The sequence below is a fragment of the Ciconia boyciana genome, chromosome 1 (assembly GCF_034638445.1).
Source record: "Ciconia boyciana chromosome 1, ASM3463844v1, whole genome shotgun sequence".
Taxonomy (NCBI): domain Eukaryota; kingdom Metazoa; phylum Chordata; class Aves; order Ciconiiformes; family Ciconiidae; genus Ciconia; species Ciconia boyciana.
This window is the reverse complement of record NC_132934.1, coordinates 69,949,016-69,974,436: the sequence shown is the minus strand read 5'-3', so window position 1 is coordinate 69,974,436 and position 25,421 is coordinate 69,949,016. Positions and strand designations below refer to the sequence as shown.

General features: G+C 46.4%; 1 protein-coding gene across 50 annotated transcripts in view; it reads right to left on the bottom strand.

The window, feature by feature from the left end:
* Positions 1–25,421, bottom strand: part of CACNA1C (calcium voltage-gated channel subunit alpha1 C) — a 495,028-nt gene that overhangs the window by 18,976 nt on the left and 450,631 nt on the right. For 38 of the 50 annotated variants that reach the window (XM_072873331.1, XM_072873386.1, XM_072873407.1 and 35 more), the window contains 9 exons: positions 19,338–19,370; positions 16,166–16,294; positions 12,415–12,480; positions 9,120–9,211; positions 8,139–8,304; positions 7,098–7,225; positions 5,340–5,436; positions 3,434–3,536; positions 1,131–1,232 (listed from right to left, as the gene is read on the bottom strand). In XM_072873331.1, the coding sequence (XP_072729432.1) occupies positions 1,131–1,232; positions 3,434–3,536; positions 5,340–5,436; positions 7,098–7,225; positions 8,139–8,304; positions 9,120–9,211; positions 12,415–12,480; positions 16,166–16,294; positions 19,338–19,370 (916 nt within the window). The remainder of the gene's footprint in view (positions 1–1,130; positions 1,233–3,433; positions 3,537–5,339; positions 5,437–7,097; positions 7,226–8,138; positions 8,305–9,119; positions 9,212–12,414; positions 12,481–16,165; positions 16,295–19,337; positions 19,371–25,421) is intronic. The other 12 variants (XM_072873361.1, XM_072873368.1, XM_072873462.1 and 9 more) reach the window with 1 other exon arrangement.

The window sequence follows — 25,421 nt, the reverse complement described above, 5'->3', positions numbered from 1 at the left end:
GTCTCTGGTATTGGTTTACCACATAGGATCTTGCTATATCAGCAGCCTCCCAGTCTGGGTCAACCCATACTGCTCTGTCTTGTGATACCCTGGGGTAATATATACTCAGAGTCTGGGCTCACCAACAGCATCTGACTGACTGTCCATCCCAGACCTGATCTGGCCCTTCTCTGCATTGAAATTCTGTCTGGTTGTGCCTAGCATGGGTGTGAGCAAACCAAAATGATCACCTCTCTCCAGAAAAGCAGTCATTGCTGTATTCTCACTCAATATAAACTGTCAATGAGCCAAAATGTGCAATAAGTTTTTATCCAGGTAACTCCCCTCCCTTCTCCAAACCCACTGGAAATTTTATAAGACAAGGTCCACTGACTTCAGAGCAGGCTGAGCAAAGTTCAGGATCTGGCTGCAACTGTTAACTTAACAGTTACTGTTAAGTGCTGTTTTGTGTTATAGCCCCTGGAGCCACCTGGAATGTCAGTGAAGGCCATGCTGGATGCCCATGCACCTGGGGTCCCAAGAAGCCTAGCAAAGGAGTTTTCCAGAAGCCTGGTAATTACAGCCTACCAGGGATGCTGCACAGAAACCCACAGCAATCTGTTACACCAGTTCAGACTGGCTGAGGAATGTCCCCGGGTACATGAGTCTTTGACAGGTATCATAACAGAAAGCAGTTATGTGAGTAAAAAAAGAATTATATGCCGTAGTGAAGGTAGTTTTGCTAAATATGAAGGGGTTATGAGATGGGGCTGCACCCTTAACTTATGCAATCAGATAAAGTTCACATCATCCTCCCTGGAGCTACTTAGCTCTGCCTGCTTCCTTTGCCCCCAGCAGGCACGAGGTAATGTCTAGGGGAGAAAATGCCTATCATCAAACTGGTGCAAGATCTAGGAATAAAGGTTTTCTAACTCCTGTTTATACACCTTTTCTTCCTTCACTGATTTCTCAGCAGTAAGAACATGTTATTCATGTTAGTACAGGCATCAGCCTGATGAAATACAGGTAACAGCTTGTAGGAGAAAGCTTGTCCCCCATATTCCACCTGATGACCATGAGGTGCAGTAGGACATGTCAGGTGGGGAAAAAGACAGAGAGATTCAGAGACAGGGACAAGATCCTGCACTCACCACCTGCGGGAGGCACCACCTGGTCCAGCAGCTTCATACTGGTGCGCTTCCAGATTTTCTTAATTATTGCTCTCAGCTCTTCGTTGGCTTGCTCCAGGTTACCTGCAGGGTGAAAATCATCAGAGACAGGAATTAAGCAGACCCTGCAGAGGAGCATTTTCATGTCTGGCATGGCAATCTTAGGAGGAAAATATCAGAGTTTTTTCAGTAGTGGAAAGTTTTAGGCAAAGAGATGCTCTGACCGTTGCTAAAGTCCCCTTGCAGCAAGAGGTCTTCTTCCTAACTATGCATAGTCATCTCAGGGTAAGAAGGTGAGTGTGTTACTGATTGATAGTCTGCAACAGCCAGAAACAACAGAACCATGCTGCTACTTCATCCCCAAAAGCAACAATCTCATCTAACACTTCAAATTTTAATTGAGATCCAGTGAAGGTTGAATATGATGAGAATAGAGGTCAGTTACTGGGAAACTACAGCTTGGGGAAGACAAATAATTGGTGGTAAAGATGCATCTAGATATCTGAAGATGTGGGCCTGCTTGCAGCACTTCCCAAGAATTACCTGTTGCAGTCCCTGCCTCCCAGCAGATATCAGGTTCTTCACATGGTGCCAAGAGTCTGCACAGTGCTCTGACGAGGCACTCCGGGCATGTGCAAGGCTTTCGCTATCCAACTCAGAGGACTGTCCCAGGATATTCGTGTTTATTTTCCAAAGAACAGCATAGGCTATAACAAGCCTTTTATGTAACTGTCTTAACTTCAACATTACATGTTCCTCCAAGAGGCTCTGAGCTAAATGAGACATTAATCAAGCCACACTACCCCTTGAGAGAGAGTGAAGCAGATTCGGTTTATATCCTTTCCTTCTAGGTACCCATTTCCTCCCAAACGACTCACCTTCGATTCTATTTCTTGATTTATGTACATTCAAACCCCTTATAATTGAAGCTCTCTTCTCTCTCTAGGTGTACAAAACCACTATCTTGTCCTCCTAAAGGTGCTGTTCCTGCGTCTTTTCTTATTGCTCCCCAGCGTTAAGGCTCCTCAGCATGCTGCACAGGGCTCTGCATGGCAGTAGCTCTCTTAATAGGATGCAGTGAAGAGAGGGACACTAAGTAACTTGCTGAGGATGAAACAGGTGGACAGCATCAAAGGCAGAAATCTGACTCAGGAGGGCCAATTCCAAACTTCTGCCCTAACCACCCACTTATAAGATCCTGCTAAGGCAAGAAAGAAAGCAGTTTGAGGCTTTAGGTGGTTTCCCAGGACTTCACTGGCAATGACTCTGAGAGTTTGAGGCTAAGATAGGCAAGAAAATTGAGTTCTTTTTGGGTCTCTTTTTCATAAGACACAAGATGTCCTACAGGCGTTGTGGTTGGCTTTTTCCTCAGGAGAGCCTCTTTGGCTACAGTCAAATTCTGTTTAGCACAACATTCAAGGCCTTAATATAATTTTTTAATTTTACTACTTTTTTTGGCTCAGCTGTCAGTATAATCCTGGCACAGTAAGCTAGGGTTCTGCTGGTCTCTGCTTTCCCATCCCTGAAATGTAATGCAGCCACTCCTGACGCAGAGGTGTTTAGCTGTGAATCGCAGATCTACATGCTCTTTTAGAGCATTTCATTAATACATGAAGCCAGGTTTTGTCTCAGGACCAGTATCTTTCTTTACAGCGGGTGACAGAGTGCAACAAAAGGGACAAGCTGAGCCCAAAATCTTGTCTGCTTTCCCCAACTATACCCGCTGGTCTATGCAAAGCTATTAACAGTCCCTTTGCTTCTCATCTGTCTTTAGGCCTATGACACCACCGTCACTACAATGTGATGTTAACTCATGCTAATGGAAGCACAGGAGGAGTTTTAGTGAGGTGGGCCCCTCAAGTCCAAGCTCTTTTGCCTCCCTTGGATTGAAAGATTAGTGGCAACAGCAGTCAAAAAGTGGCCCAGCTCTGCAGCCAGTTTGCACAAAGGGAGGCTTCTTTGCCCTTCTTCCTTCCCCTGATTGCTGTTTGAGCAGACACGGATCTAAAACTTTTAACTTTGAGACCATTGTAAAGAACGTGATCAATAATCTGAGATGATACCATGGGAAACACCAGCTTTCTAGGTAGCTGGAAACACTGTTCTCTCCTTAGAAGATACTATTCCTCCAAACATCTTTACATTGCTTTTTGTACCATGTGCTGCATACGAGTAACTGGGATCATTTTACACAAGATGTCCTGTTGTTGTATTCCGGCTCAGCACACTTTGGTGTGAATACCACTCAGCTACCTTTGTACCCTTGCAGTCAGCAAGCTTCTTACCTTCTGTCTTGATCCTCAGTGCTGTTCTGACCAACGCAAAGAGAGTGGCATTGAACATGACAGTCCCATCACTGTTCAGTGGCATATTCATGGAGACAAGGCGCTGTGGAGTAAGGATAAGAGAGAACAATCATACTGCCAACACATGGACTGAAGCACGCTCTTCCTTATGCCCTCATGATGCCTTCCAGACCTGCCACCCCTCTTATGTGAGCATCCATGGCCTGTGGATTTAGTTACACAATTATAAAAGTACTTGTCATATCCACCGATGGTCCCAACCATGGTGTGTTTGCCCTGGGGTCTCTCTCCCATTGCTAGATAATCTGTTTTCTTCAATGTGGCTATCACTTTCTAACCTTTGTTTTCCCCAGTGGCCAGTGGGCATTTGCCCACAGTGTATTACACAGACAGAGATTTGTTCCAGTCCCCAAACCATTTAGCTTTTAAATTACACTTTTTTTTCTTATCAGGAGCAAACTGATTTCTTAATACCTCATGAGGCACTTGCAAACTCGCCTGCACTAAAGCTGTGCCTGGTGCAAATGTATATAAACAGAGAGCCAGAATCTTTCCTTTGGGTGACAGGCTTGAAGAAAGGGGATTAGCCGAACCTGAAAGCTGGTCTGCTTTATCCAACTATTCCCCCTCTCCCTTTTAAAACAAGGCTGTGTCTGCCCTGGAGTAATTCTGTAAAGCCATGTAGGACAGAGAGTGAGTGCTGAGTACCGTTGCAGCTGCAGGGTGAACTTCAGTGAGACCAACGACATATATCTGAGACAGATGTAGCAGAGTCACCAGATCTTACATCCTTACTTCTGTCTCAGGAGGTAAGAGACACCAGGGACTTGGTTTGAACTCTTATGCTTTCAGGGGTTGATTTTGTCTGAGCTCTGTCTTCTGCCACTTTCACGCAACAGGCCTGGTTCAGTACCAATTTGGAAGAACGGGTGTCATCCCCCATCACTACCACTGCAATCATAGACTGAGGGGTTTGAACCAGATCAGGACAACAAACAATTGCTAGACAGCAGACTGGAAGGGATTGGGAGTAGGCCACAGAAGTAATATATTTCTGTGTACAGGCCCCAAGCTTTGTATTTTACTCTGAGACTGATATAAAAACAACTACAAGTGTCACATACAAACTCTGGGACTTGCAAGGAGGTGAACAAAGAACCTCAAGTGAAGGAAGCATAAAGGTTATAAACATGTCATTATTCACTAGAGAGAGCCCTTTTTCATAGCTGGAGTCTCACAACCAAAGAAATGAGTCCGACATTTTCACAGAAAATCTGTCCTTGCCCTTCCTGTATTCTAATACCACGCTCACCTTGCTGTTTAATATCTGTCAGTTATTTAAGCAGGAACGAATGATAACGCTAGGTTTTTGGTGCGCTGCTTAGTCCAAAGAAAATCTCAGCGATATTTTTACTTGCCTTGTTATTTCCGTCTGTCCTAATCTGTCTTGGGATGTGTGTTTGATACTGCAAACCTATGCGTGGTTGATTCGGTGCTCGATATTTGAGAGCTGTCGTTAGCACGGATGCTCTCTTCTAGCTGGAGAGAGGGCTGGCGGTGCGCTGACCCCTCTGACTAGCGGCCAGCCCGCCTGCTGGTGACCCTCCAGCCCTTGGCTGGGTTGTTGCCGCCCAGAGGAGCCGGGGAGCGGCGCAGGGCGGCCGGGGGGACGGTTCAAGCGCCTGCTGCTGCCGGCTCCGCCGCGGCGGGGCAGCACACGCCGCCGCTCCCGCCCCGCTCCGCCGGGACCAGCGCCGGCCCCCGCCCGGCGGGCCGGGAACCGGCCGGCGCCCCGGCTGTGCGGCAGGCTCAGCTAGAAAACGCGGTCGCGGGGTGCTTAGCTGCGTGTGACTCCCAGCCTTCCCCGAGCCGCAGCGTGCCTTACTTTGCAAGCCACCCGGTGAGGGCAGAGCTTCCCGAAGCCCAGGGGGGGCTGAATCCGCCGGAGCAGTGTCACCACGTCCAAGTGTTTGATCCGTCCCCTAAAGAAGAAGGCACAGTGAGGGTCGCATCCTTACCGCGGGGCGACCTGCTGATCCGCCTGCAGAGTGCGGGTGCAGCTGGAAGTATCGCTGAGGTCTTTCCAGCCCCACACCGCCACTCCCTATAGCCTGGGCATAGCTGACTATCATTTCAGGCCTCTTGCATTCGGTTTTGCAATTTCCTCAGGATTTGCCCAGCACTCATATAACTTCTACTAGTACAGAAAACCCAGCTGTCAGTCACAACACGAGTCAATACTTGCACGAATTGACTTCAGTGTTTTGAATGCTGCAGTTCTTCAGTGCATGGACGGACAATTTGGGGTTGTCCCCCTGCCACTGACCTGCTCAACATCTACGGCTGCTTGTTTACCTGCCGGTCTTAGGTCTATAGCAGGCACAGAGGTGCAAAGGCTCTTTTTTCCTGGCGCTTTACCTCCCATATAAATAGCCCCAAACCACTGTCTTTTGATACTTGTTTATGCTTTGGGCTGTCACTAGAGCCAGTGCAAACTGTTGCCTCCACAGCAGCAGCTGGGTTTCTTTTAAGGTCTGTAAATGGCATCTCAAAAGAATAATTCTCTCATGGAGGGGGGAGAGCTACCAGAGCCAGAGGTGGGGCTTCAAGCATGGGACATGGATGGGAAAGAGGAAAAAAAGAGCTTCCCATTTATAGATGGGAAGGAACAGGATGTCATCTGGACTCAGTGGCTGTCTATTATATAGCTTCAGCCACTGCAGTCTTGCCTTCAAACAAGCACAAATAGTAGCATCTGTTTTGTTAACAAACAGAATATTTATTAGAATTCTCTGCTTATCCCCCATCCATATTAAGAGTATCTCTGGGCAGTCACCATAGATGGGAAGAAGGGTTTCAATTTACGTATCACTGATAACGTGACATGGCCTCACATATTGCAGAACCTGAGCCCAAATTAGTCTTGACACTATGTCTCCTAAAGAGATCTGCTTTTAGTTTACGCCAAGATCTCTTTCCACAGTTTTTGCATTATGAAGGGGGCTTTGCAATTACAATTGTCAACTGTACTGTAATGCCACAGGGATCTAAATGCACTTTAAGCCTAAGCATGTGTCAAACAGAGCATATAATAATGAATGTCAGTTAAGCCCTTGTGTGAGTTGTTCTTGTGTAACTTTAAATCCCTGCAAGTCTGCTGATGTGAATAACCCTGCAGACAACGTAATGCAGCCATGTGAAGGTACAGGTTGTGATGGGCCTATACGACATACGGCAAAACGGAGATTTGAGCACAGCAGTTCTACTGTGAGTAGAAAGTCAAATAGGAGAGTCATAGCTCAATATCCCAAACACAGGCAACAATAAACCAACCCTCTAACCTCCTTTGCTCAATCTCCTGCTGCCCCTCCCTAAACAGTCTATATCTCCCCCTGACTGAAAGTGAAGCAATGTCCTGCCAGGTAACAGTGCAGCCTAAATGCTGAGATTTTTGTGCGTATCCTTTCACTGCTGGCTTATGGATTCACCAGCAATACCTTGTGGAGGTATCTCTTTTAGGATTTTTGCAGAAAAAAAGTGTTCCTGCAGGAGGAACATGGCACTTACTGCACTGGGTCTAGAGAACAGAAAATAACGGGCCTGTTCTCCCGAAGAGCTCTGATATCCGGGCTGGGTTACTTACTTGGCTTCAGGGTCATACTCTGCCCAGATCCTTTTAAACTCATCCAGGTGGTGTGGTCCTAAAATGGACCAGTCCCTCGTCAGGTAATCAAAGTTATCCATTATAACAGCTACAAAAAGATTGATGATCTGCAAACAAGGACAGAGATGACTTGATGGATGAGGCAGGTAACAGTAGACTTTACCAGGTTCTCCATTTAAGGTCTGGATTTGGACTCACAAAACTAGGAAGCTGTTGGGGGCGGGTTCTCTGTTCCTCCATGCCACCCCCCAGTTTAAATGGGAAGATCCCAGAGGCAGGATATTCTCAGCTGGCCACATTTTTCTCTTCCCTACTGAATGGATGAGGCCGAAGTTTGCTGAATGCTTAGACATGCTGTGATGGCTTTTTATTTACCTGTGTCTTTTTATTTACCTGTGTCTTTGCCCAGCAGAATGGGGTAGTGGTGGGAGAACCTGGGATTTATCCTCTACCGGCAGTGGGGCTGAGATAAAAGCCCTTTCTTCTGGCCAAAGACCAAAACTTTTAAAATGTTGCTGCTGTTCACTGGGAGAGTTTTGCGCACTGATGCCAGCTGCAGAGCATGTGCTGTCACTCTGAGCAATGCCGCATTGCCAACACGGAACAGATGCAAGTGGGATATGTGTATTCTCACAGTCATTGCTGCTGGCAGGGGAGGAAAAACCTGCTCAGCAGCCAGAAGGAAGGTAGGAGGGAAGGTGGGAAGTGTGGCTGAGGCGTTGCTAGCCTCAGCACAGCCCACAACACACTAATTTGGTTTTCTCGGGGGGGGGGGGAGAAGAGCACTCCTTTGCTGTGCACAAAGGATTGGAATTGGAAGGAGAGCATCCTCCAGAGCTGGAGGGAGGCAGGAACGGCAGTGACCAAGGGAGTGTTGTCACTGAAAGGGTGCTGCTGGGAAAGACCCCATGGGGAGATTTCCCCTCTCTGAGATCATTCTTCTGCTGTGCAGGGCTGATATCTGGGGAGGTAGCGGCTCAGTCTGACAGAGGGCAGCTTTTGGTGCTGGGGCGGACTCACCAGGAAGGCACAGAGCATGTAGAAGCTGATGAAATAGAAGACGGCAAAGCTGCTGCCACAGGAGTGATCGGCTTCGGTGGAGTTGGCTGGCTCCGACTCTGGGTCGCACTTCTTGTCTGGGAGACATGCCAGCATGATTTCCTGCCATGCCTCACCAGTGGCACACCTGGGCATGGCAAAGGGCAAGGGAAGACAGCAGTGACTTTTGATGTGAGAGAGACTGGCACATTAGCAACCTGGTCCTGATCCCATGAACATTAATGGGAATTTTGCCACTGAGGTCAATTAAGAGCAAGTTAGGCTGATGGCCAGGCTTTGACATACACTGGCATAGCCTGCTCCTCTTTTTGGCTTTGTTGCCATCATCAACGTGTTGTTCCTTACTAGCTTTCCCTAGTCTGGGTATGGGGCTGTCATGTTCCAACCAGCCAGAGTCATCGAGATGTGTGTGACATGGCTATGGATTGTATGAAAAAACTCCTTGAAAACAAGCGGAGAGTGTTGAATTTGTGCCAGCTCCCCACCCCTTCAGCACCCTTCCCTGGCCCCGGCATACCTGGCCACAGCTGGAGCAGGGTGATGTGCTAAGCTGAGCTGGGCATGGCCATGACAAAGCATGAGTAGGAGTTCATGTCCCTTTCCCTGATAAAATAAGCTGGAAGTCATACTGGCTTGATTTGAAAGAAAGGAGTTTGTGGTGCATATCAACATTTGAGAGCACTGAAAACTGGCTACCTTCCTTCTGAGTAGGAGGACTTGCCTCCCTCCCCAGCACTGAGTGTTGGCCAGTGTCAGCTGGCAGGATACAAAGCTTAATGGACTGGTCATTTCATCTGACACAACTTCTAGGCTCCCCCGCTAAGGGACAACATGTTTCTACTCACCTCGCGAGCATGACACAGTAGAAGGAGATAAGCTGTGCCCAAGAGCAGAGGAATCGTGCTCCCAGACTGACACAATCCAGAGCTGTCAGACACCCACCTGAAAAGCAGCAGCACTGCCTGGGGGAAGGTCTGGAAGTTGTTGTTGCGGTTGATTTCTGTGGTATCGTTCAGCGCAATTTTACCAAACACCTGGCAGAGAGCAGAGGTCTTTTCAGGTTAGCCCTGCAAAATCCCCAAACCTCTTGTCACCTGTAGCTCTTGGCCTCACCCTGACACTGATACTTAACAGAATCTGCTCTTCTCTTAAAAAATCGTTTCCACAGGTCTTTCATATTTGCTGTTGCTTCCCTTGCTTGTGCTTTATCACCAGAAAAGCACTTATATTGTAACAAGAGGCATCTTTTGTTAAAACAAGACATCCTTCCTTATTTCATACACTATGAATATGTGATATGGGGCCTTATTTTAACAGGCACTCATATGGGGAGGGGGTCCAGCTGAAAGAAATCAATAACACAGAAGAAAAGGCTCCTTCCTTCATTGCTTCTCTGTCTTCACCAGGAAGAAATGATAGCAAAAGACCAGCAGCTGCAAAGCCTTGAGCTTCCAGCTCTGTGGGATGCCTTGGATCTTCCCAAAACAATGTAAAGTACGTTGCCTTGGATCTGGAGATTGTCCAAATGCTTGCCCTTCTAGTAGCCATGCTTGTCACCAGCAGGTGTTTCAGTGCCCCCCTGAAATGCAGCAGTGTGAAGATGATGACTAGATTTTCCCAGACAAGGACGGCTTCCAGCTTTCTTCTATGCCCAACCAACCGTTGCTGCACCAACGAGTTCATCCAGCCATAGCATGAAGCCTGCAACCATCAGCAAACCTTTCTAGGGGCCTGCCCTCGGATGTGAAATCCCCAGTGCAGGAGAGTTTCAGGGTTTTTTGAAAAAGTCTTATATAGCTTTGGTACTTTTGGGCACCGGGACTGAGAATTTAACAAACCTTGCCTGGCAGAAAGGTCTCTGCACAGAATAGTCAGTCAGGACTATTTATTCCCCATTGATAGCAACATGACAGGGATCTCAAGGACTGAGAGCTGTAATCTCATAGCCAAAATGAGCAGCAGGAACAGAGCAGCTTTGAGAGAACATGGAGCTTCTTTTCAAGCAAATGTCACTGATAATTAACACCCCAAAAGAAACAACAACGTGGAGAGAAGCACAGGGACAATGGCGGGGAGGCCATGCCAGATGAGGGAGGGTCTGTACATGGCAGGCTTTCTGCAGGGGTTCCTCATGGACGTGTGGGCCTTCCCCAGTCCCGACCGCCCCCACACTGCGGGTGGCAGTGACAGCCCCAGCTGCACTGAGGAGGAGCAGGAGGACAGATTAAATGCTCAGAGGCAGTTTGTGCTGAGGCAGCCCATATTTTTCATTTCAGGCAAGCGTAAGGAAGGGAACTTCCCAGGCTGGAAGTCTGAGTTTCCTTTCAACCCTGCGACTTCCCTCACACACGATGCACCAGCAGCAGCTACTGCGGGTGCCTTGCATTAGGCACCTATGAGGAGCTGCAGGCAGAGGTTCCTTTCTCCTGGCGTCTCCAGTCTGTGCTTCCTGGGCCATGATACGAGTGGCTTCATCCATCAGCATCAATTTGGATTTTTCCACTTGGGCACATTAGGTAGCAAGGCTTGAATGTTGTTACGCTCCAAGTCAGGGCAGTAGCTGAGATAAAGTGGTAGGTCTCCTTTATGTGGGAAATTCTTATATTTTTATCAGCTCTGGTACATCTAGTCTGTCAAGGTAGAGGCTTAATAAAGTGAGGAAGGATTTTCCATCCTATGTGTCCCTATGTGTAAGGGAACTCTATGTGTCAGCAGGTTCAAGAGAGCAGCACACAAAATCTCTGAGATGCCATTTGGACAAAAAGTGATGATAACAGATCTGTGGGCTCTAAGCAAAGAGGGAAGATGAGAAAAGTTGGTTTTCTCATTGGAAGACAGGAGGGCAGGAAGCAATCTAGTAATCTAGATCAATGTGAAAGACAGATGTATGATCTTCAGGCTGCTGAGATGATTAAAACAGAGGCTTGAACGTAAGCCAAGGATTAAATAGCCAACTTAGAACTAGCTGACAGAAAATGGAATAGAATTATGGAATAAAATATCTAGACCTGGCAGTGCCCCAGTCATTGTAGACCCCATCTGCATGGGTGTTTGGAAGCCATTTTTAATGCTTTGTGTAGCTACATAACACTAGTGTAATACTCTCAAGTGATTTTTCTGTATAGCACAGGTAATCCTGTAAGACCTTGGCCATTTGAACTAGTTAGGTATTAAAGGCAAAACAAGTTTACAGTATGAGCCTAGTAGACTAAATGACAGCTGTAATTACTGGGGGCAACTGAGGTAGCCTGTGATAATTCAAGAAAAGATTAGTTTTATTTTTCAAACTGGGGAGGGTAGATGGAGTCTGTCAAAAGATGTGATTATAATAACAGGGAACAAATGAAAACAAGGTCACAGAGGTCAGATGAATTTTGTTACAGATTCTGTCGGCATTGTGAAACCAAGAAGCCTGTCATGTTTGAAAACCTCTGGATGCAATTATGCCATGCCTTTCCATACTTTGGTCTCTGGTCCCAGATGGCTGACTTGTCTGAAATCTTTGATTAACACCAAAGTGGAAAGTGAAGCCCAGTTCGAAAAGCAGCACAGCAAATGAGGCTGGGACTGTCACAGACTATGCCTATATCACATGCTTTCTTCAATGGTCTGTATGCAACATCAGTTCCTTGCACAGATGAATGCTCAGGCCGGTTCCAAGTTCGTTTTGCAAACTGAATAGGATATTGTATTGATGCAGCTTCCTGAAGAACTGGCACAAACACAGAGTGTTGGTACGTTGGGTCTGATCCCATATTTACCTTCACGGGTGTAAACCAAAAGCTGCTCTTTACAAGTCAGTGGAAGTTATGCCAGTGTGAAAGCAATGCGAGAGAAAAATTGGGTTTGTTCAGTGCAGCACGGCCATAAGCCCACTGAACTATTTTGAACCAATGAGCGAGGGTGTAAATCTCCTTTGCTACCACTGCTGGGTATTCCTTTAAGAGTGTGGAGGGCAGGTCCTTTTACTGTTTGCTTATTGCATTCTGCCATTAAATTGATTGGTTTTTTTGTTTTGTTTTGTTTTGTTTTGTTTTCTGGAGTGTGTTGTGCTCCTGTTGGAAGTGCATAGGTAGACAATGTTTTCCAACCAAAGTTAGCTGCCATCTTACCTTACTGGGTAAAAACATTCTTGTAAGCCCCTACAACCACACATTGATCTAGTTGCTTTATAAGTCAGTTCCCAAAACTCTAACAGGAGAAGACAGACACAGTTGAGCTCTTTAGCATCACTTACCTGCATCCCGATCACGGCGTAGATGAAGAACAACATCACTATTAAAAGAGCCACATAGGGGAGAGCCTAGAAATGAAGGAAAAAAAAGAGAGCACTGTGTCTCTACCGAGCCCGGCACACTGGAGCCTGCTTCATGCTCCTGGCTTTGGGAAACTGGGCAGAGGCTGGCCCCAAACGTGGAGTCTGTAATTTGGCCAGGTGGCCACTAGATGCCTCTACAGGCCCACATTTGCTTGCCCTCCCCGCCACCACCCTGCTGCCACCCAGCTCAGGCAGGCTCTGACTCTGCTCCCACTCCTGATGGTGTAGCTCTGCTGCCTTCAAGTCAGTCCTGCCCTTGACGGAGTGAGGAAAGTGAGGGCAAAAACAGTGGCTACAGCTGCTTACCAAGAGAAGGAAACTCTCATAACCAGTGTTATTCTGGCACTAGTGGCAATGTGATTTTTTTCTGGATCCAGTCTGGTGAAATCAAAACCGCAACAGCTGCCGAGATCCAAATTCAAGGCTTCTACTACAATGGCTGGTACCATCCTAAGTACCTAAAGCAGCATCAGCTTTGTTCCCTGTTCAGTGTTAGGTGTCTATGATGGTGGTGTCTGCAATGCACTAAGTGTCTGTGATCAGCTGCTGAAGAGGAAATGCAGAGCCCTGATATGCAGAGCTGCCTCGTAAGGAAGAGGCCAGTGCAATCAGCAGTGTTGAGTGCTATCGGTTTCCTCTGCCACTAGCAGGAATCAAGGGCACAGCTCTGGACCTCACAGGCTCATGCTTTTGAGGAGGAATTTTCTACTCTGTTGCTTTTGAAATATATAGAGCTTAGACCAGAGATTTCAAGACATTACTTCAGGGGCAATGGGCCGACACATTCATCCTGAAAATGTGAGTACAGTCCCTGATCTGGATTTTGAACACCCCACTTCACAGCCTATAAAAAGCCTACAACATTATTATTTTTTAAATATAAGATTAATTACACATTTTAAGTTTATCCCCAAATTCAACAGGGATAAATACTACAGGAAGAATCTAGGAAAAATTTTCACTGACCACTATGGAGATTTGACTAAGATCTGCAGAAATCATCTCAAAGAGATATGAATATTAAAATGGCAAAAATTCAAACCTTTAAACAGTGTCTGTAATCATCATCTTGAGGCTCAGGGGCAGATTCCTCTGTGTTTTATGGGCTCAGACAAATCTGTATGGTTACCCCGCAATGTCAGTGGAGATACATCAGCTCAGAACTGGGCTCCAAACATTTTGTGATGATCTAGTTGGGACTTGATACACACAAGACCTAAGAAGAGCTCCTGGGATAGTGTCCAGACAGGACCAGAGGTGCATAACCTTACCAGTTCTTCTATCTTTCAAATGGAGATGGGAAAAGTGTCTTCTCTCCTGGCCATCTGGCCCTCCACTTTCTTTCCATGTTCTTCTGCTCAGTCCACTCCTCTCCACTGATGCACCTTCCTACTCATCTCTGCCCCTTATTCCCCACAGCTCCTTCAGCTCCCCACCTCCCATATTCCACTCTCTGGCTCTGTCCTCCTCCGTCTCCGTCCTTCCCTGGCTTTACCACTTTGTCCTTGTGATTCCCACGGCCTTGCCTTGCCCTCAGCACCCCTCTCACTTCCTACTCCTCCCACTCTCCAGCCTGGGCTCTGTTGCTATCTCTGCAGGCGGAAACCTCGCTGAGCATTTTCCCACCACGCACTCCTCTGACCGGTGCCCCAACTTGTATGTAAGTACTGTGTGCCATTCGCAGGGCACATGGTAGTTACGATGGGCTCTGAACTCCAGCACAAGTTCATTGCTTATTAGGCTGCTCTGTGTGAGCAGAGACACTTCCTGGAAGCATGTGGGGACACAAAGAAGAGCCTGTGCCAGACAAAGTCTGCAGGGATCCCAGGTTTTGACAGTGGGAGTAGCTGAGTTAAGAGCTCTGCACAGAGGCTATTCTTAGCTACCAAAGGAGCCTCCCAGTAGCTGCAAGAGGAGGAGCTCTGAGCAGAGAATACCATGTTATAAATGGCTAAAGGCTTTCAAGGGAAAAGGCGCTTGCTTGCAGTGCCTTTTTTTTTTTTTTTCTTCCATCTGCTGTGGAAGATACCTCCCTTGATACTTTCTCCCATCACCCTACAACCTTGCCTAAAAGTGACGCTCCAATCAAAGAGGTCTGAAGGTCACTGGAGGGAAGTACCAGGCACTCCCTTTCCCATCCATCTCATCCTCTCCAGCCAAGAGCTGTGGCAAGCTCAGCTCAGGATAAGAGTGAGCTATTGCTAAAGAGGCTGGAGGGGCACAGGGGCAAGGGGAGGAGAAGCAGGAACTGGAAAGTGTGACTGTCCCCTGCATCAGGGATGGCCAAGCTGTGCCAAGGGAATCTCATTCCTATGCACGCAGACAAAATGGTTCCCACTGGAGCCGCTCAAATAACAACCTGGAATTTAGCAACCGTGTAAGCAATGGAAAATGTTGCTTGTGGTATGGATGTGTCAGAAAACTGCTGTGCCATATTAGATCCTCTGGCAGTCAAGGAGTGGGCAAAATGAGAGTCCTTTGCATGAACCTGGTGGTCTGGCTACCGAGACCACCTGAGAGCTGCACTGGAAACGGTCCAGACTGATCCCTGGTGTACACATGTGCTACTTCTGCTGACGGAGACAGAAGTCGTGGTGATCCACAGCACTGCAGGCTTTGGTCCCAGCTTGTGTTGTAGCTGGTGAGGTTTAAGTTTTAAAGCGTGGATCAGCTTCTTTCCCATTTGAGTCAATACAAATGCTATCGACCATTTAAAGCCTCAGTCTGAGGGATATGTGGTTGCTGTTTCAAGACTTGTGTGTTGTACAAGTTACTCTTTCATGCTTTTGACCATTGGTGTGTCCTGCATCTTTTCTCATGTTTAGACCACCATTTGCATTCCTGTGCTGTCTTTCCCTGATGTGTCCTCTGGACCTACCCCAGCTGACATCCAGGTTGTGCTAGCCCAGTAAATCCAGGTCAAGTACTTGTAAAATGCACGAATATGCCATGCTTCATCTCTAACTACCAGTTTTCTATACATGATTAGGTTAAGGGCTGGTTTGGAAGCAGTTTTTCTAGCAAATAGCTCTCTCTTGGTGTTTGTTTTCCCCCAGAGATGATGATTCTTATCTAGTCTGGTCTCCTTCGCTTTCCTCTGTCTACTCTGGTACTTTACCTACCACTGAAATGCAACCTGCCTCCAGGGCAAAAGCAGCAGCAATTTAATAACTTGGCATCATTACCAAGGCCAAAGGTGTGGGGCCAAAAAGGTGAAATTCTTCCTGGATGAAAGCATGGGGGCCACACACCTCTAATACTCACTGGAAATCCTCAAAACAAGGCTTAACGCAAACTTAATTGAGACCCAGGCCTTCCCCATAGCTGTGTATTTTGCTTAAAGCAACAGATATAAAATACAGCTAGCATAGGAAAAAAAAAAAAAAAGACGAGATTGAAGACAGGCGGTAATTGAGTTGAACTGAACTATCAAGGCTGTTCAGGAAGGTCTCAAGCAATTACTCATGCTTTAACGATGAAACTCATAGCCAGGCAGTCATCCCCTGCAATCCCCATTTACTTGAGTCTCATTCGTGCCACTTGTCACTGGTGCGCACAGCTCTGACTAGCTGCCTTTGAGCTCAGGCACTTGGGTGAAACCCCTCCCTGAGGGGCCACCAAGGGAAAAAAAAAAGTGTTAGGTCTTACTTAGAGATAAGTGAAGGAATACCTGGAAGGACTTGATGAAGGTCCAAAGCAGTGTCCGGATGCCCTCCCCTCGGCTCAGGAGCTTCACGAGACGCATCACGCGGAAGAGTCGGAAGAAGGTGATTGAGATGCGAGAGTTTTCCTCTGCGTTCTGGAAGCCATTGGCACAGAGGCAGGAGTTACAACAGCACGAGAGGAACAGGGGCCCTGGGCCACAGAGGACGCTACATCGAGAGCTCACTGCACTGTTTCTTGTCCTGGTACTGCTGCCTGGGCTTGCACGGCCCCGGCACCCCAGGGACGGGCTGAGGCCGGTCAAGCCTGCCCTCTCTCCCATGGTGGTGAGGCTACTCTACGGGGGCTCTCAAGGCCATCAGCCTCTCCCTTCAGGTTGCCTGGACTTTTGGGGATTAGGGATATGTTATGCTATAAACCCCTCCATTACATCTCCTCCTCACATTGGAAAGATGCAATTCTCCTTTGACATTGTACTGGAGGAGAAAGATACTTTCTCTTTTGGTCTGGGATGTTTTACCCCAGCAAGTGCCTCAGCCAGCAGTTCTGGTGAATCTGGCGCTGGGCATCAGCCACGTGCCGCTTGCTCTGCTGGGAAACAGTCGCAAGTCCCAGGTCTGCTCTGGGGTGCGAAACCCCGCGGGGCCACAGCGTGCGCTGCCCCGGCCCAGCTGCTGGCGTCACTGGCACCGCTGGCAGCCTCGCCGGCCCTGCGCCGCTGTGGCCATGCTTCTGGGGGCTGGGCCGTGGTCGCTCACTCCCGCTGCTCTGCGTTCGGGCCTTTCGCATTTCTCATGACCCCTTTGTACTTCCCACAGTCTGCGCACTGACTTTTTTTTTTTTTAAAAAAAACATTTTATTTTGGCTTCACTGCTACTGTTCAAGCGTGCAGCATTTTAAAATAGTCTTTCTTCTGGCCTGTTTTTTTCTCACAGCATCTGCTTTGTCCCTAAGCATTTTCCCCTGGGCCTGTAACCAGCTCTGACGTTCCTCAGCCTTCACATGTGTGAAGGCCATGGCCGCCTGAGCACCGCTGCAGAGGCAGGCTCACCTGGGCCTCAGCAGAGGACCCGCTGCCTAGCGCAAGGGGAGGTGAGGCACAGAAAATGCCATGTTTCCCCGTTCGTTAACCCCCTAAAATACTGTGCGAAGCCTGCGGAGCTGGTGGCTTCCACTAGCAGCACTGTGGGAACGTGACCTCCTGTCACAGGGGGAGATAACACTGTCACCCTGCCACTTGACCTGCCGTGGAGCAAAGTGCACAGAAACCCCCTCTGTCCCCACCCAGGCTGCAAAGACTGCAGCTTGAGTCTGAACACCACCGAAAGAGCAACATTTAGGAGGAAGAAACAGTGCAGATCACCCCTGCTGTTAACTACTCACCACTGTGTAAACCAAGAGAGAACAGACCCTTTGGATTTCCTGTCACCGGGCAGCGAAAACAGCAGCTCCTTGTCTGTCTGCTCCTGATAAAACCCAAGGCCCGGGAACCGCCTGGATGTACATTTCTGGGATTAAATGTCCAGACAAGGACATGTACCTGTGCGCTGTGTGTGCTCCTGTTTCCAAGCCAGGATGAGCCGACTGGCACTCAGCTCTGTCGGCCCCCGGCTGGGTCCGTGCCCCAGCTCCTGCTGTGCAGCCGTGGGGGCACACAGGGGCCATAGCTGCTTGCTAGTGTGTGTGAGCCCCGCTTGCACAGAAAGCGCAGCGCTATGTGCAATAGTTCAGGATTGCACCCCAGCTGCAGTTTGTCTGTCTATCTGTGGTGAATCACCGGTGGATATTTTGGGTAGCTTCCTCCAGTCTGCAGCAAAGGCTGACGCTTGCTGCCCGTGCAGTAACTGGGTGAAAAAGATTAGAGGAACAGGCTGTGTCAAGGAAAAGCCTGAGCACTCCCTATATCTCATATCATTCTCATTTTCTGACTTGGACAACAGGCTAAGGGCTTCAGTGAATCAGAGAGAATTGCTCTGAGGGGAAGGAGGGAATGTGGCCTCCAAGAAATCAAAAATCATGGCATTCAATACTCTCAGCACTATGGTCCCAGAGGGATAACTATAAGGTCACACACCTCTCCTAATCCTACAGAATTCATATGGCCTCCCTTCCACTTTCTCTAAGAAGCTAAACTCCAATACCACCTAAAAGAGAGATGAGGTCCAAATTTAAAAGTTGTGTGGGCAGCAGTACTGCTGTGGTTGTGACAAAAAAAAAAAAAAAAGAAATTGTTTACTTATTCTACCTGCTGCTGCTCTTGCCAGCTTGGCCCTTTGGATGGCAGCAAGTTGGGACATGGGCCTGGACAGAGGTTTTAGCATTCCTTTGGCTTTCCTTGCTGAGAGGAGGCAGCTGCTGGAGGCAGAAAATTATCCCTGTCCTCCTAGGGTCCTGGAGTAGGCAAAGTCTAAGCAGTGGATAAAATAGAACAAATTCCTCCCTGATGCAAATCTGCAACTTACTGGCATCAGACCACTTAGCCAAAAACACTCAGTGATGTCTCAGGAGATTACAGTCATTTTAAGACTAGGTGGCTACAGATTAGCCAGTGCTTGAGTAGCCTTGCTTGCTTTCTCCTGGCTTTTATCCAGCTTTTTGAAGGTTTGCCAGAGGAGGGAGGTTCTGCAAAGTGGCAATCAAGAGACTGGACTCACTGCAACTCTGTTAGGGTGGTGTGGGAACTGCTTTGTACTCCAAGGCAGCAGAGTTTGTGTGCACCATTGCACGACTTACTCTTTTTTGTGCAAAGTATGAACTCAAATGTTACAGTGAATCACCTCATTGAAGAGGAACTTCAGAGTCCCAATCCTTTCTAGTCTGGAGGCTTGGACGTGAAGACACATTGCAAACTCATTCAGCATCACATTGATAATGACATAGTTTGTTGCTAACAAGAAATCTTACCAGGTCTAGTTCTCTCTTGGTGAGTCATTAGAAGGCAGAACAACAGTTAACTTGACCAAAGGAAAGCTCAGGATGCACAAGAAATACACATGTGCAGCATATTCACAGCTCATGTGAACACCAGACTCACACCAATACACAACATGGCAGCTTCATGCACAAATAACTAGGCTGGGCTTGGAGAGAGAACTCGTGATCACGGGGAAGAGAATAAAGGAGTGTGTTAGAAAGAGTGTCACAGAAGCTGGGAGGGTGGTCTGTATTTTTGGTCTTACCATAGAGGAAGAGCATTGGGTATGTTCAGCTGGCTTTAAAGAAAGGCAGACAGAAATAAGCTGTAATAAGTCTCCAATCAAGAGCCCTAGTAAACTAGGTCTTGGCTAACACAGGAGCAACAAAATGGCAGAAGAGGGCAAAAGGGAGTTTGAAAGAAATGCACAAGAGGCTGGGCTTATTCCCTAGGATGCCCAGGATCAAAGCTGGCCGTTGCAGAAGTAGGTACAACTCCCATTGAATTTGATGTAAGCTGTATCCACTACCACCACATGTGAATTGCACCCAGTATCTCCTGAGTGCTAGACATCCTGGCATCTAGGCAGTGGAGGTACTGATATTGTTAAAATGTTTCTTGTATCACTACTATCAAGTTCAATACAGGGGCAGATTTAGCTCCCCAGTTCAGATCCAGGCCATGTCTGCACAGGGACCAGCCAGCTTCTAGTGCATCAGTCTGATTTGTACACCTGTAATATCCCAGTGCTAAAGCAACACCTTCTATTTATATATCCCCATTCCCTTACACATAGTTCTGGGTGATAACGTTGTTACTAAGACAATGGGTTGGGACAGTCTAATCAGCTCTTGGCAACCCTACAACACCCACTGCTAGCTGTGGAAAATGGGTTGGTAAAGCTGGTTAGCTTGCTGTACCTTCACCAACCTCACAGCAAAGCTCCAGGGACCCAATGGATGTGTCCTTGGAGGCTAAGCTGAGCTGAGCTGAGCCCTGGTTGTGCCTGGAAGAGTCTAGTTGCTGCAAGCACTCTGCCTGACATTCCTGGATTAACTTCTGGGGCCATTTCCAATACTGAGAGCGATTCTAAAAAACACCCAAGGCTGCAAATACCCTTAGGTGTAAGAAGCAGAATTGAAAATTAAATAAAACAAGCTTTATCGGGAGTCCTTCAGTTCAATAGTGACATAATCCTTCAGGCCTAACCTCTACCATATGTCCCATGTGCCAAACCTCTCTGTCATTACTTCCTGTGACTACATTAGCAAAGCTGAAACTGATGCATTTCTTCTTCTGCCAATTCACCTCTAGTGCCATGGAGGACTCCTGCAGTGTGCTCCTGCTCTCCAAGGTCACTGCAGTAACGAAACTGGCGTTGTATTACCTAAATAAAAACTGTAGTTTGGATGCACAGCCTATTTGGTGATACAGGCAAATGAGAACAATTAAAAACCCAAGGTACACCTAATCATATAATAGTCTTTTGGGTTAACTCATTGGTTTGGTAGTGTCAGCTTTCATTGCGTTTATCCTCCTCTTTCACATGTTTGCTCTTGTGTTTTCTTTTCAGATCACGTAAAGGCAAAAGTTGGCTTGAATACCAAATAAAAGAGTGGTGCCCATAGAGACATTTCTTGCAGACCAGGCATAGATTTTGATTTTGGGTTGCTGGGCAAACATCTCCTTTCCAGCGAAGAGTTTTTCTGTCCCATCCCCCTTCCTCTTTCTAGTTTTGCAAATCACCTTTTCTAACAATAGAAGGACCTAATTCTGCTAGTTGCTGCATTCCTGGTAGAAGGTACAAAGCCCCTTCAAACTAACTGAAGGAAGCCCAAAAATTTTCAGCACCTTTCAGGATTCTCCATCCTTCCTGGCTGACAATGTTGGTGCATCTGTGACTGACTGTCTGAAGAAGCCTTGTAAGTTACTGTGGAATATTATATCTTAATTGTCATTTTGATATTGTTAGTATTTCATCAGAAAGTGCAGATAATAGTAATGTAACAGAGTAAAAAAATCTGTATAAAAGGATATGACTATATAAGGCATATCCATATATGACTATATAAGGCCATATTGATATGGGATGCTCAACTTGGAGGAGTTGGCATCACGTTGGAAAACTAGAAACCAAAGGTGCTGAGTATCTTTGGCACTGCTAAGAAAGTGAAGTAGAGGTTGACTTACTCCTCTCTTATTCCCTGAGCTAACTGGCCTGTGTTTTAAGAAGGGGTCAAATATGTAGCGAATTATATTGCTACCTACAGTAAAGGCTCAAAAGCATCACAGGAAAGTTTCTGTTAACACTGGCAGGTGGTATTTGTACAAATACCACTGTAGCACTGTGGGCTGAGCTTCTTGATATGCTTGTGCATACAGTATTTTGTGTGTTAGTATATGAGGAGGAAATCAACCTGCAGCTGCACGTTGCTGAATAGATTTTCTAATATCCACAAATGTTTCAGAGAGGAGCCAAATCCTACTATTTTCCACCTGTGCCAAAAAGTCACCACATGGACCTGAGCACAGACATCTGAGAACCCATTATTGGGACTTTCAAGTGTGGCCATTTCTAACGATAAAGCTGAGAGAGCTATTGCTAGATTTTCTGAGAATCTTCAACCTTGCAAGTGATGTGGGTATTCCAATTTTAGGCCAAGGACAGGCACCCGGCACCTGAGAATGTAGTAGTCACATTAGTTCACAGGGATGGAGGCATGGTGATAGGTACTTGGAATTAAAGCCAGTGCCTAATGCCCATCTGAAGTGGACAGGGTTTCATTTCTACAAATCTCGGAACAATGTACAAAAGCAAATCCTCATCTGTTTAATGTCTTTGAAGGAGCTTTTGGAGAAGCTACACCACGTAACAGAAGGCAGCTTTGGCTGTACTTTGTTTTACTTGCAGTCATCTCTTCCCCTGCATGTGGTCTAACCTGCAAAGGAACTTCAAGTATTCTACCGTGCTCTTGTCATTTGGGGCACAAGTAACACGCACATAACTGAATGAGAAAGGGCAACAAAAATAACAGTGAGATCAGTCAAGACATGATGCTCTGCGCAGTTTCCATCATAGAGAAAAGGGACGTGAAGTATAAATCACAAACAAGTCCAGGGGTATATTAAGAGTGATGTAGAAGGGAAACTGCAGGCTAAGGGTGGAAAGAGAAGTATCTGAGGCAGGCTGTGTCTCTGTAAAGACACTCAGTGGGGATGAGTGCAATTAAACTGCTTGGGCCATTTCTTTTTTTTTTTTCCTCTTGAAGTCACCATATTAAAAAAGGTAACAGAGATGCTAAGGAGCAGAAGAGGTCAAGAAACAGAAAAGCAGGTTCTAGAAGCCAAAGTAAAGATTCAGTAGGATAAAGACTGAGGGATCCCTGAAGCATGTCTGAAAAGCTCCTCAGAATATTGTTGCCTGCATATATATCTCATTTTAACTATGTTCAATGTGTACCAGAACACCAACATTTTAAACAGACACATTGCTCGAGCTGCTGCTGAACTGTGCGCATCCTTAAAGCCCTTACAGGCACAAAAGTGAAAGGCACAGCTTATGCCCATCATGAATTCAGGATTGCAGGTAAGGAGGTCTCTGGGAAAGAAGACGTGTTTATTCAATGGAGAGATACTTAAAATCTCAGAGACCACAGCACTGAATAAGGTAACTGATAGTACTGTGTTCCTGCTAATCGTGCTCTACCTGGGTAGGTGGGAGTGATGCTTACTGGCAGCTATTTGCAAAGAACATACCACCTCCAGATGGGTACAGGAAGCATCAAGGTTTCCTGAACCTCCATACTGACTCACATAACAAACTTGGTGTCTGGTTTTGCCATCAAGTCAAGGAAATAGTTTTTAACAGGTTGTGTTTATGGGTTTCCAAATCCTGATTATAGCATGAATGCTTTGGAAGCTAGGACAACATAAAATTTGCACTCCAGGAGAACGAGTTTCAATGTTTCAAGGGCAATACCTAACAGTAAATATCATACGATGTGTTTATGCTGTAATGTAATCCATTCTGAAATTCTGAGAAGGGATGACTTGGCTTTTCAGAGCTGAAAAGAGTAAAGACTTTGTACCGTCATGGTAGTATCAAAGCCCCTTGAAATCTCCATGGCTTAGAATATCTTCTGGATAGATAAAGATTTGGAAGAAAACAATAAGGTGTGTTAATAAATAGATTCAAATGAAAGTTTCAGTAGAAAAATCCTGAGAAGAGATATCAATCCCATGTGGAACACTGGAGATGGAGGACCATGTTGAGAGGTTTATGTTCTCTGGGGTTTTTGGCTGGTTTGCTGACAACTATAATGGCTATCCAGAGAAGCAGCACCCAGAAATGCCTGAAGGGGAGCTCTATTAGGTTTGTACAGCATATATTTACTCAATATATCCAAGGAGGCTCCTTGCCTGCTGGGTAAGTATGTTTCAGTAGTTGTAGAAGCCTGACTGCCACTGATATGACGGTACAGGCAGGCAGCATTCCCATTACCAGCATGGTTGATCATAGTAAATTTTTTACACCACAGGACACACTGAAGATGATGAGTTCAGCTCCTTCAGAGGATCCAGTCTTTGCTAGGAAGTCCAAATTTTTTTCCCAACATTTGAGGAGTAAAACTTCCTTGCTGATAGTTTTTTTACTTTCTCACAAGATTTCTTCCATTTGTAGGGAGGAATCTCTTTTTGCAAGACAGAATCCAACCTTTATGTTGTGGAGAACTTTGGCCTGGCTTGATCTGGGGAGCATTTAAGAATCCGAATGCACAGTGTTATTGTTGCCTTGTTAGTCAGAGTTGTCTCAGTCAATGCAGTGGTACAATGGCAGCCTTTTAGTTTTGCCTGGTAGCCCTAGGTCTGAAGAGATGAGAGGAAACCTGTGTTTGAGACTTTGGCACCATGATATGACAGAGTATCTTCATATTTCTCAAGAAAAAAAAAAGGTCAGATGCTTATGTTGCCTTTTGTGACAATCTGTAATGGCATTTCTCCACTGAGGAAAATACGGCTTGTGGATGAAGCTCTTGCAGTAGTTGGTTGTTGGTGATGGATGTCTGCTAAGATGTTTCCTTGATTGCTGTTGACATTTGGAGAATGAAAAGTTACCCATGAAGATGTCGTGTCTGTTGGAAACTTATCCATTGGTCTGTTAGCCTTCTCCCACGAGGAAGGGGGTGATAGAAGTTCACTTCTTGCTTTTTTCTACTCATTGCAGGAAGGGTGCCTCTGAGAATCTGCACTGTAGAGTTCACCTGAGGAGCCTGCAGTGCTGTGCAGCTCCTTTGCAGTTCTAGGATATTGGTCTTTTCTAGCTCAAGTTCTTTGTATCAAGAGGTCCTCCAAGAGTCCTGCCTACTTTAGCCATACTGCATCTGTGACCTTCTTGGACACAAAATGAAGGGCGGAAAGAGACATTCTGGGGAAATGAACTCATTGTACAAACGTAGATAAGATTTTGAGGAGAATTAAAAGCAGTTTCATTAAGAGATACCTGATGAGCAACAGTGATTTGATTTTGTTGCTACAGGGAGTGAGAAAGAACTGAAGGGCTGTTTCAGCTGCTTGGCCACTTTCATCTTGACTGGATGTAAAGGGCACAAATAGGGCAACTGCAAGCCAACAGCGCTACTGTTCTGGAGATTTTTCTTTCACACATATGGGTCACACACAAGCTGAAGCTGAGATGGGATCTGCAAGGACATGAGCTTCAAGAAGAACAAGAATTTACCAGGGTATAGGAAAAAAAGACATTTAGAATTTATCAGTGCCATGGAGATATGATAAAAGAAAAGCCACTAGACTTTTTCTGGTGTTTGTAGTGTCAAAAGTCTGAGGTGACCTCAGGAAGCAGAGTAACACAAGTCTGTGCAGAGAGCTGGAAAAAGTCAGGGTTTCAAATCAACCTGGCTGCTGGCAGGTAATAGCCTGCCATTACACTGGGGAGTTACCACAACCCCTCCAGAGTCATCTGTCTGCCACTGCTCTGTGTGGTTTTAATCACCAGAACTCTAGAGATAATCCACCTGCCACCAAAGTCTGTGAAGTTATAAGACCAGGCAGAAGTGTATCTGGTATTCCTCTGACAGGGAATACTACTGGATTGCAGATGGCATAATTCTCAATTCCCACAACCTTACGTTTTGTGGAAATCAAATTATTAGCAGGAAAAAAAAAAAAAAAGCCAGGCAAGCTGCTCAGAATCTTCATTCTTCCATTAAGTGTGCAGTTCTTTGAGAATTTTGGGGAATATTTTGAATAAAACTAGCCAGAATTATTTTTTTTTACAAAAATATTTTCCATTAGAAGAATGCTGATGCTGAAAGTGAAATGTTCTGTAGAA